The 12,167-nt window shown below is 52.1% G+C and overlaps 1 protein-coding gene across 3 annotated transcripts in view; it reads right to left on the reverse strand.

The window, feature by feature from the left end:
* Positions 1-862: 862 nt before the first annotated feature.
* LARP4B (La ribonucleoprotein 4B) overlaps positions 863-12,167 on the reverse strand; it is an 89,579-nt gene continuing 78,274 nt past the window's right edge. For all 3 annotated transcript variants that reach the window (XM_059403975.1, XM_059403976.1, XM_059403977.1), the window contains exons 15-18: positions 8,210-8,374; positions 5,773-5,897; positions 5,570-5,678; positions 863-4,430 (exon numbers count right to left, since the gene is read on the reverse strand). In XM_059403975.1, coding sequence (XP_059259958.1) covers positions 4,158-4,430; positions 5,570-5,678; positions 5,773-5,897; positions 8,210-8,374 — 672 coding nt within the window. In that variant the 3' untranslated portion in view covers positions 863-4,157. The remainder of the gene's footprint in view (positions 4,431-5,569; positions 5,679-5,772; positions 5,898-8,209; positions 8,375-12,167) is intronic.

Raw genomic sequence — 12,167 nt, forward strand, 5'->3', positions numbered from 1 at the left:
CGTCTGTGGGGACTCTGCAGGCACCACGGGTGGCAGCACACATCACGGAGAAGAAACGAGGGACACAGAGAAAAGACAGTCTCCGTACGGCCCAGGGAGAACGCGGCCGTGACCCAGACCACACGCGCACGCACGGCCGGCGGTCCCAGGTGGACTGAACGCGCGCACACGCGCTCGCACGCACACGCACTCGCACGCACACACATGATCTTACGCCTACAGAGGAGGAAAATCCTTCATAAACAGGACCAAGACGCTAGGACCACAGAGGAGAATGAGAATCAGGAACTGTAAGGTAAGAAGACAAGACAGCTGGCGGGGGTCGAGGGAAGCATCTGTAACACACGCAACAGCAGCGGAACAGAGCAGGAACACGTCAGCGTGAGCGCAACAACCCCGCAGGAAGAAACGGGAAAAGGAAACCGCTCAGATGAGGGCGAGCAGTCCAGCGCCATCTACGCAGCCCACCCGTGCGCGCCCCAACTCAGCCACCTCCGGGCCGTGCACCCGCCTGCAGCCCTGGGCGGAGAGTCGGTGACCTTGTTTCCGAGGCTCCGTCTGCCCCAAAAACCACAAAAGCCCCTCCCCAAGGGCCTCTGTGGGAACATCGCACAAGAGACGGGCCGTTTCACGCAAGCCGTGCAAGACCCCAACACGGGGACCCTCCGCTCCGTGGTCAAACCCGGACTCCGTGCAGGGCTCCCCGGAACGCCTCAGGCCGCACGCCACCCGGGGCCCCTCGCGGCAGCTCACGCTCGGAGTGTGCGAGAAGCCGCGACAATCCCACACCGGCTGGGAGGCAACCACTTTCCATTCTCATGTACATGACGGGAAGAGACAAGAATTATTTTTTAAAAAGATGTATTCTTGAAGGAATTTTTAATTTAAAAAAATCAAAAGAAAATTGAACAGTGCCTAAATCTTTATTTTTCATAACCTACATTTTTTTCCAAATTAGACAGTTTTACACTGAATGACACAAAAGGAAACTTAAATTATCAATAGTTTACACGTAAGCTTGATTCCAGTCTTAATGAAAAGAAGTAGAACAGAAACAAAGGCCCTCCAGAAAGCTTCCGGATTACGTCCCACTCCGTGGCCTGGCGGCTGCCGGCCCCACCTCCGGCTTGGATTGTCTGCCGCTCCAGGGGACAGGCCCCCAGGCGCACGAGCCGCGACCACAGCCGCTGGCGGCAGGCGCAGACGCGCACCTTCTCACCCGCGGCTCTGGCAGCACGCCGAACCAGCTCGTACGTGCAAACCGCGCGACCCTGGCCGACTCGGCCACCTGAAGCGTCCACTGCTGCCCGCTAGTGACAGTCAGTGATGCGGGGACCGGCGGGCCAGACCAGGAACATCGGGACCCCAACTCTTAAAAAGCAACTACTCTACGGAAATTCATGTCTGGTGAAACGGGGCGAGATTCTCCTCCCTCTATTTCCAAATTGCAAGTGTCCCCACACGATTTCACAAGTTACATGTCATTTGTGAGTGCTGTCTCTCTGACTCCTCGCCCTGAGACGCTGCGGGGAAAGCAAAGACTTCTGCTTCTACAGACGGACAAGCGCCTCCAACCGCTGGCCGCCGCCGTCTCCCAGCCTCCTCTAGCAGGGCCGCCCTTCCGTGAGCGGAAAGTCCCCCGTGCTCTGAACGCTGGTGCGCAGACACGAGACGCAGCTACTTCGCGGATCATCTTGGCTTCACTGGGAAGGGCGCTATAAACACCCCCGCAGGCGAGCCGCGACCCTGGACGCCACCGGCGGGGCCGCGGGGCAGCAGCGCGGGGCCGGACCGCCAGGCCACGCCGCTCCCGCGCACCAGCCGCCCCCGGGGCCTGGTCGGGCCCCGCTGGCTGTCACTACTGGCCACCTTCACCCTGCCTGCGGGGGACGGCTACAGCTGGCGCTAGCAGTGTCAGCTCCACGGGGTCTGCGGACGGGGGGTGGGGGACGGAGGCAGACTGCGTCCGCTCCCTCCGCCGGCAAAGACCACCGCAGGCAGGACATCTTGGGCCTCACCTTTCCAGCTCTCCTTACAGCACTCGTGGGAGTCGGGGCGTCAGAGGTCAAGTAATTCCTGATTTCTTAAGTCCGCAATCCCTCGCCTACAGAAAAAGAAACCCCCTCGCTCCTCTCATGCTAGCACGGTGTGCTGCGGGCACTCGAGTCCTGACGGCTTCTCTGAGGAGACGGTCCCGCGCACCGGGGCGGGCGCCCCTCTGGCAGGGCGAACTGTGCTCGTTCTGATTTTAAGTAGATTATCTTTACCGTCTCCTGAAGCCCCTGCCAGTTTCTGCTTCCTACATTCTGCTTTCACATTAGCTATGATTAGTGCGTATTTACAGACTTGTGAGAAGAGCAGGAAAACGTCGGAAGGCTTTGCTGGGACTTTCCATTTCCCTTCTGCAGCAGCAAAGAGGCAGAATCAGACCAACAGACCAGCATCAGAGAAAAAGAAAAACACCTCAACAAATTAAAATAATATTCAAACCACAACATTTAGTTTATCTACATCCAGCTCAATAGCAACATTTATAATATATCAATAATTTTTATCAGATTTTTCTCTGTAGGGTACCTTTTTAATATGTTCTGATTATTTACAACTGTACAAGCAAAGCACACACTCCCAGGTGCACGTATGTAATACAGCATTGACCATCTGCATTTACAGGATTTCCCAACCATCTGAAAAAGGTCAACTGTTGAAGATCTTCGGGTCTATGACAGACGCCACTGCCAGGCCCTGTGCTACAGAGCGTGCGCTCAGCGACACCCGCGGCGGCAGCCCCACCCAACCGAGCGGCTCTGTGACCCACTCGCGCCAACCCAGGGGCCAGTCTCCACCAACTCTAAGCTGTCTTATACAAAAGTTAAGGCAAAGTCATTTTCAAGTTTAAATAAAATTCAAGTCTTTAAATATTGGATGGAAATAATGTTTTAAAAAGAACCCTCAGTCTTGTTAAATAACTTTCTGTAGAATAAACTGTATGGTTACATTTAGCAGGAAATGTTTTAATGTCTGCTGCTCAGAATACTTCAAGAAAAAATTTAGGCATTTTAAAACAAAATAATTTATATTTAACTTTATTATGAACTGCTAGCGTGAGTGCATGCGTGGTGTTGAGCGCAGCACTTCCAGAGGGTCACGGAGACCCTCATCTCGGAGGAACGGCGAGCCTCGCCGCCGAGGGCACCACAGACACCGCTCTCTCACGACTTAAGGAACACTTCCACTGTGTGCCGCCGCGGAGGTCCAGGAAGGCGCCCACGGAGCCGACTAACGGGACAGACGCGGGAGCCACGCCGGCACCCACGCCCACCCCGCAGCTCCCATGAGCAAGACAACATCAGGGCACATTTTCGCGGGGACACGTCAGTGGGCAACCAGGTTTATGTTTTCATTTCAGTTCTATTCACAATGTGCTTTGACTCTATCTTACACAACAGCCATGTGAGCCAGGAGTGAGCGGCTGGTTACTTGCTTGCAGCACATCAAAACTCAAGGTTTCAGGGCTCTCTTGGGTGCATCTCGCCCAGTAGATCAAAAACGGGCTATACTTTTTTAAAAACAAAAACAAAAACAAAAACAAAAACACTAGCGTCACTTGCTAAGGTTCTGAATGAAGTACAACTCCCATGCCAGCGAGGGCGCGACCGGACCCCATCTCTTCTCCGGGCCACACGGACCGTGTCACCTCCAACCTCCATCCCGGCCGTCCTCAGCCCACGCATCGGTCTGGACATCGCAGAGGAATGCACTTGCTAACCAGTTATTTTAAAAAAAGAAGTAGCATAGTTCCGCTTAATTTAGAAAAACTCACTATATATAGCTTGCATTCATAGCCACATGGAGGCTTAATAAAAATATCAATTTGTTAGGATAAATGCATTTTCTATCCTGAAAAAAATCAGACTTATGCATCACCTCCAGTTAAGCACCAACCTAAAATAAGGTTTATATTAATTAAATCCTGAAAAATAGATTTTTTTCAAGAGGGGGGAAATCTGACTCATGGAAGAAAAACCACTTGCAGGCACCTCACCGGCCTTGTCTACGCTGCAAGCCCCTAACCAGCGGCTCATTCTTGGCCCCGAGGGGGGCAGTGCTTCGTTGTGGCGACCCCAGCTCCTCACAGCCCTCCCAGACCTCGGCGCTCACTGAGGGGACTTGGGAGGGGTGCTCTGTTCTCTGTGTGGACGCTTCCCGGCGGCCGGGGGCGAGGGCCGGCGGCCTGGCGGCCTCCTCTGGTCTTTGGGTGGTCCCGGGTTGGACTTGGGGGCGGGGGGCTCTCTCTCGGCGAGCTTCTTTTCTTCCTTCCCGCAGCCGACGGCGTTGGGCTTCTGTTCTTTCGGCGGCTGCGACGGGGAAGACGGAGGCTCTCTACTCGTCCTCTGACAAATCTCCGCGTAGCTGGGTTTTCGCAATTCCTGGGAACAGACGCAATGCTGGGGTTACGTACACAAAAGGACACCTCCACATGTGTGAGAGTAAGTTCGCTCCTGCTAAGTGAACCAAGTTTTCAGCAGGTGCTCGATTCCACACTCGGAAGTGCTATCACTGGTAAAAGTTCATGAATTTCAATAGGTTTTGTTTCCCCTTCAGCACAAGGTTCTCTCTGAGACACTCTCTAGGAACATCTCATAAAAATGGGTAAAACCAGAAACAGTCCTGAGATATACAGTGCCGACCTCTGTGCCCTCCTGAGTCACACGGAAGCCTAAAAGGTGTGAGAAAAGGTGCCTCTGGAAAGAGCCAGAAGCAGCATCTACTCTCCCTGCCCACGGGTCCGTGCAAACACCGTCACTTTGCACAGCATGGGCTTCCTGGAACCCCCGAAAACCACGCTGCCCATCATTGACCAAGGAGATTCAAATAATGTCTGTGCCCATTTCAAACCAGAGGCTGGTGGTGTGGATTCAGGAAAGGTGAAGACAGAGTTAAAAAACTTTTTAACAAGTTAATTTTTCAGGTAAGTGGAAGCTTGAAAGCCAAGTCACAGAAGAGAAACTTAGAACTGTCTCACCTCCATAAGCCATGTACTAACTTAAAAGTAACTGTAATCTATTAACGTTTCCTTTCAAGATGCAACCTTATAGCTGGGCTTTAACTCCCAAATCTAACTGATAAAAGTTCCCCAAATCAGAAATAAAAAAGGCCGGGTGCACCAAGGGGGAAGGAGGCAGGCAGAGGAGCTGGAGGGGAGGCCGTGGGCAGGATGGGGCCGCCCCGCGGGGAGAACAGGCGGGCAGGGGTGGTGCGGCTCCTTCTCGACATCCCTTGGGAGGAGACTTGCCCAAGTGACAAGAATCCATGGAACACGTGGGGCTGCGGTCTTGACACTTCGAAAGACAACCTCACTCAACCAGCAGCGAGAGCAGCAGCCCCCAGGGGGGCGGCAACCAGTGACAACCGGCGCCCTCCGTGGGAGGTCGACCACCACACGCAAGGTATTCGGTGCGGAAAGCACGGCACCGACACAGGTGAAAACCCTGCAAGCCAGAGGTCACTGAAAAGCAGTGGACACAGGAAAGGAGCCCCTCCCCGCTGGGGCGGCTGGGACACGTACCGTGGCAGCGCCGTTCACCTGCACCGACTTACTGGCCGTTGCAGTTAGGGCAGAAGGAAGTCTGTCCACACTCGAGGCTTCTCTCTGCTTCTCCACCATCTTGGGATCCCTGTAAAATGCCACCACAGGCGTGACTCTCACGCTCACCCACGAGAGGCAAGGGCAGTCCGAGGGCGCCGAGCGCGGCAGAAGGCAGTACTTACTCCGGCAGCCGGACGGGGGAGGGGGAGCGCCCATAGGCTGCAGACGCGGCACAGGGAGCCGGCACCAAGGGCTCTCTGGGGGTCACCGCGGGAAGCGTGCTCGTGCCTGCATCCGCGTTTAGGCTCTGAAAACCAGGAGGAGGACAGTTGAACTTGGGAAGAGACGCGGCCCTCAGACTTCTCCCTCCGTGAATCAGACACACAAACAAAGGTCCTAGTCTGAATGACAAGCCTTCCCACCTTCCGCCGGTGGGGGGGCATCGGGGTCAGAGCATGGCCTAGACCAAGCGGGGCAGCTGGAAAACACAGCAGCAGGAGGAAAGAGAGGAGGAGGAAAGAGAGCCCCGCCCGTCCAGAGTGCCCCCCTCATGGCTCACGGACCCCTCACCATTTCTGCGACTCGGGCTCCCCTCGGGCTCCACTTGCATCGCCCATAAGCTGTAAGTATCAAAGGCATCTTATCCCTAACACCCCAGTGCCTGGCACAGCCGGCACATGAGGAGTCTTCAAGTCTCTGCTACATGCGGAGCTCCCGACCGAGTTCCGCACAGCTCCTCGTAACTAAAGCCCGAAAGATCAACCCTTCAATATAGACAAATCAATTTGGGTGCCTCAAGGTGGGTGGCAGGCACCGACAGCTCCCACCCCTGGAAGCAGGTGTATGAACCCCCAGTTTAACAGCTGTGGAAACGGAAGCTGGGAACCTGGACAGGAACCTGTCCTTGGCCGTGGGACATGGCCGTGAGCAGCACCCGCGGCACTTGCTCCAGGCAGTGCACCAGGGCCGGGTGACGGCCGTGTCACTGCAAGTCCGCACAAGCACAAACAGTGCTTTCTTCCAATGCTCCTTTCTGAGGAGACCAAAGGTTCAGAGGCGGACTGAGCAGAGAACGCCTGGAGGGAGCAAGGCGAGCGGGATGCACGGTCTGGGCCCTCTGCCCCGGCACCAGGGCCTCCCAAAGCACCAGACTCTTCACGAGTCCATGCTCTGCTGCGGGAGCGGAAAACACCTCCTTTCTGTAAAGCTTCATCGACTCCAGGGGCCTCGCTACGCTGCCGTGCAGACAGCAGCCGGTGTGCGACCCGCTCCCCTCGGGGGCAAGCTGCCAAGCCCCTTCCAGCCGCCTCCCACACGTAAGCGCCAAGGCAACGGAAAAAGCTGCTGGAGGGGCTTCGGGGAGAAGCTGTGAGTCCCCCGGCAGTGGGATCCAGCTCAGACCTGTTTAAAGTGGCCCTTCTTTCTTTAAAAAAAAAAAAAAAATTACACGGAGACTCGAAATGTGAACCATTGCAGCTCCTGCTTTTGAAGCAGGTGGAGGCCAGCCTGTTCTCTTCCCGTTCCCGCCACCAAGGGGAGTTAAGGCCAGGGGGAATGCTGGAAGTCAAGGTCCCTCCAGCGCTCACACTGACATCGATGCAGAAGGCAGCTGTAACCCAGAGACTACGGTCTGAAGGTTTAAAACTTAACACACAAGACATGCCAAGGGCAGCATGTGCTGGTTACTGCCACGCACAGACTCCTGCAGTCCACGCCTCCTCCAAGGTTAAGGACCAGAGCAGTAAGCACGTGGCAGCATGACGGGGACTGGACACGGGGCTTGATGAACCCCTCCCCGAAGCCCTGGTACCCTGAGCCTCCGGTTCCCAGAGCTAGTAACGCAAGAGCTCTGTGGTGGTACATCTGCACAGGCTGGTGCAGCCGCAAGGCGGCACCTGCCCCAACCCAGAGGCCTTCCATCAGGGCGCAGGAGGGGACTGCGACTGACCGGGCAGAAGTCTCACACAAGGACGCATGTTACTGTGGCAGCTTGCTGGGTGCCCCACGCCTCTGCCCCGGAGAGAGCTCACGCAGGCACCATGCATCGCTCCCAGCAGCTGCACAGACCGTCCGTCCCTCGGGAGCTGCTGCAGAAGGCAGAAGGAGCACTGCAGACTCACAGTCTCTGGCTCACGTAGCTCACCAGGTGCTTACAGAAGAGGGAGAGCAACTAGTGTGGTCGCAGAGCCGACCAAAGCCGCCGAGCAGAATTACAGAATTACGGCAGGATGCCTCCAGGCCCCGTGCCGTGGCGTGCATCACTAAAAAGTCTACCCCTTCTGTTGCAACTTAGATTTCTGTTTTACTTTATGGACTTGTAAATTAAAGGCACGTCCTAAGTAACAACAGAAGTGTGATCTGAACCTTGTGGGGACACGGAGCGTCTGTATGGGTGGCACGCGACACCGGTCTACACCTGCCCTTGGTGGGCAGTAAGGGAATGAACAGGGAAGGTCTAGTCACGGGTTCCAGTCTGACCCCGCCAGTGCACACCCACATAGCCTCTGGCCCACCCCCTTCCCTGGAGCTCCCACACACGTCGGCACGGCCCGCAGGAAGAGTGCGGCAGAGCGCCTGCGCCGACTCGGCACCAGGCACACACCGCGGTCCGGAGCTTACCCTTTCTTTCGAGGACCCTAGTAACAAGCTAGACAGCCTGTTTTCAAACAGGTCCTCTGTCTTCAGGTGGCCTGCTGCCCCAGGCAACGGAGGGAAGTTGGACAGTCCTAACTCGAAGCTCGGGGACGGGGGCTTTGGTGGCGTTGGAGACTGAGTTTGACTCCTCTGAAAGAGAACAACACGGTCACGCTGCAGGAGTGCGGACTGTCCGGACTGCGCCCCAGGGCCCGAGAGCAAGGCGAGCGATGCGTTCCGGCTTCCGCCCGTCTGGGAACAACAGACGTCTCCCGCCACCACAGCACGTCGTCATTTAAGCAAAGGTCATTTATTACGCAGCTGGAACGACCCGGAGCACAGCTAGGAAGCTGAGCCCTCCTGAGGCTGCCGCCGGCTGGACAGAGCTACCTCTCTGGGATGCCGAGACCGTCAGGCTCCCGGGCCACAGACCGGGGCACACGAGCATGCTGAGCAGAGCACAGCACACCGACAGCAGAGAGACAAGTGAGGAAGGCGAATTCAACCCCGGCTGAACACACAGCGGCCTGAGTGCGGCCACGGACCGTATGCATCTCCCAACAAGGACCGTGTTATTTCCGCAGAGCCTGTCACCTGACTTACAGAGGAGACAGTGAAAGAAAGAAACAAAAAAATGCCACGCTGTAAAGTTTCTTACATAAGCTTCAGAGCAAAGATTTCCATTAAAAAATAGTTTAAAAGGGGGGCCTGGGTGGCTCAGTCACTTAAGCATCTGCCTTCGCCTCAGGTCATGATCCCACGGTCCTGGTATCGACTCCCCCATCCGGCCCTCTGCTCAGTGGGGAGTCTGCTTCTCCCTCTCCCTCTGCCCCTCCTCCCCTCTCCTGACGGCTCGCTGTCTCACTCTCTCAAATAAATAAATAAAATCTTAAAAAAAAAAAAACAGTTTAAGGTGGGGGTGCGTGGCTCAGTGGGTTAAAGCCTCTGCCTTCGGCTCAGGTCATGATCCCGGGGTCCTGGGATCGAGCCCCGCATCGGGCTCTCTGCTCAGCAGGGAGCCTGCTTCCCTCTCTCTCTCTGCCTGCCTCTCTGCCGACTTGTGATCTCTGCCTGTCAAATAAATAAATAAAATCTTTAAAAAAACAGTTTAAGGTGGGGGTGCCTGGGTGGCTCAGTGAGTTAACGCCTTTGCCTTCGGCTCAGGTCATGATCCCAGGGTCCTGGGATCAAGCCCGGCATCAGGCTCTCTGCTAGGTGGGGAGCCGGCTTCCCTCCACCCTCTCTGCCTGCCTCTCCGCCTACCTGTGATCTCTGTCAAATAAATTCTTTAAAAAAAAAAAGTTTAAGAAGGGGGAAGGGACTTCAGTTACCTGAAACCTTACTTAATTTAAACACTCTATACTTTAAAATCACTATGTAAAAACATGGTATTTGAGGACAGATTTTTATCAGACTTCTTGAGTTTTCTTCACAAAAATATCCAAGAGTAATGTATAAACCCAAGATCCCGAAGCAAGGGATGTATTTTTATTGAAAAATTATCAGAGCAAGTTGCTTTAACAAGCTAGAGTCGTACTGTGAGCATCCAGTTCCTTGGAGAAGATAAGGGACAGCGGGGGACAGTTATCTGGGTGAGGTGCAGGCTACTCTGACCGGAAACAAGGCTTTCATGGGGCTCAGGTAGCTTCAAAGGACCAATACTACTCGGCACCTTACACCAACAGGAAGAGGATTCCCTACAGAGGCAGAATCTGGAAAGTCTGTTAGCACTCGAGAGACAGCAGGTTAAAGAATGAAAAAGGATCCACGTTGACAAAAATCCCACTGTGTCCTAAGGGAACTCATCCCAAATCACAGAATAAGGGAAGACCACAGCCAGAGATCGAAGCAAAAAAATGTAAGTAATATGCTTGACAGAGAACTTAAAATAATGACCATAAAAATGCCCACTGAGCTTGAGAGAAGAAGACATCAGGGAGAAAAAAAGAGCAAAAACAAACAAACAAATAAAAAACACACAAAAAACAATCGACCAGAGGTGATGAGCACAATACACAAGACAGAACAGGCTTGATGCAATGAACCGCAGGCCAGAGGAAACAGGAACAAATTAGTGACCTAGAAGATGAAGTAATGGAAAGTAATGAAATTGAACAAAAGAAAGCAAGCATTGTGGAACATAAGGAACACAAGAACAGACTCGGGGAACTCAGTGACCCCATCAAACACAGTAACGTTCTTATCAACAGGAGTCCCAGAAGAAGAGAGAAAAGGGACAGAAAGTTTATTTGAGGAAGTAACAACTGAAAACTTCCCTACGCTGGGATCCAGAAGAAAGAAAAAGAACTCCCATCAAAATCAATAAAAGCAGGCCAACACCAAGACATACTGTAAATTAAACTTGCAAAAAATAGTGATAAAGAAAATGTCTTAAAAGCACCAACACAAATCATGAACTTAAAAAGGAAGACCCGTGAAGTTAGCTGGAGATTCTGCAACAGAAACCTGGCAAAGCACAAGGGAGTGGCATGATATAGTCACTGTGCTGAATGGGAAAAACCTGCATCCAAGAACACTGGATCCAGCAAGGCTGTCATTCAGAATAGGAGACACAAAGGGTTTCCCAGACCAACAAAACCTAAAGAAGTTCATGACCACTAAACCAGCCCTGCAAGAAGTATTAAGGTAACTCTTTGAGGGGAAAAGAAAGACCAAAAATGACAAAGACAGGAAATGATCAGAGAAAATCTCCAGAAACAATGGAATCAGTAATAAAATGGCACTAAATATAGATCTATCAACAACCACTCTGTACGTAAATGGACTAAATGCTCCAATCAAAAGACACAAAGCCTCAAAATAGATTAAAAAAAAACAAACTAAGATCCATCTATGGGCTGCCTATGACTCATTTTTGACCCAAAGACACCTCCAGATTGAAAGGGAGGGGATGGAGAACCATTTTTCCAGGTACACGGCTGTCAAAGAAAACCAGAGTAGCAAGACTTACAACAGACAGTCTAGATTATAAACCAAAGACTGTAAAAAGAGAACAGGAGGGCACTGTACCATAGAAAAGGGGACAATCCAACAAAAAAAGACCTAAAAATTGTATTTATGCACCCAACAGGGGAGCACCCAAATATATAAACCTATTAATAACAAACATAAACATATCGGTGTTAACACAAATAAGAGTAGGGGACTTCCACACCCCACTCACAGCAATGGACAGAACATGTAAGCAGCAAAGCCACAAGGACACAATGGCTTGGAATGACACAATGGAGCAGATGGACTTAACAGATCTATTTAGAACACTTCATTCTAACACAGCAGAGTACACATTCTTTTCAAGTGCACACGGGACATTCTCTAGAACAGACCACATACTGGGTCACAAAGCAGGCCTCAACAACTACAAAAAAGACTCAGATCATACCATGCATCTTTTCAGACTGCAAGGTTATGAAACTTGAAGTCAACCACAAGAAAAAATCTGAAAGACCACAAATATTTGAAGGTTAAACAACATGCTACTAAACAATGAATGGGTCAATCAGGAAGTCAAATAAGAAATTAAAAAACAAAGGGAAACAAACGACAACGAAAATCAAAGCTCCAAAACCTTTGGGACACAGCACAAGCTGTTCTAGGAGCAAAGTATATATATATAGCACAGGCCTATGTCAAGAAGCAAGAAAAATCTCAAATAAACAATCTCACACCTAGAAGAGGTAGAAAAAGAACAACAAAGCCGAAACCAACCAAAGGAAGGAAATAATAAAGATTAGAGCAGAAAAAAGTGATACAGAAACTAAAGAAAACAACAGAACAGATCAATGAAACCAGGAACTGGTTCTTTGAAAAAACGAATAAAACTGATAAACCCCTGGCAAGACTTATCAAAAATAAATAAAATCACAAATGAGAGAGAAGAAATAACAGCCAACACCACAGAAATACAAGCAGTAAGAGGATA

Source organism: Mustela nigripes, chromosome 6 (genome assembly GCF_022355385.1).
Source record: "Mustela nigripes isolate SB6536 chromosome 6, MUSNIG.SB6536, whole genome shotgun sequence".
Classification (NCBI taxonomy): domain Eukaryota; kingdom Metazoa; phylum Chordata; class Mammalia; order Carnivora; family Mustelidae; genus Mustela; species Mustela nigripes.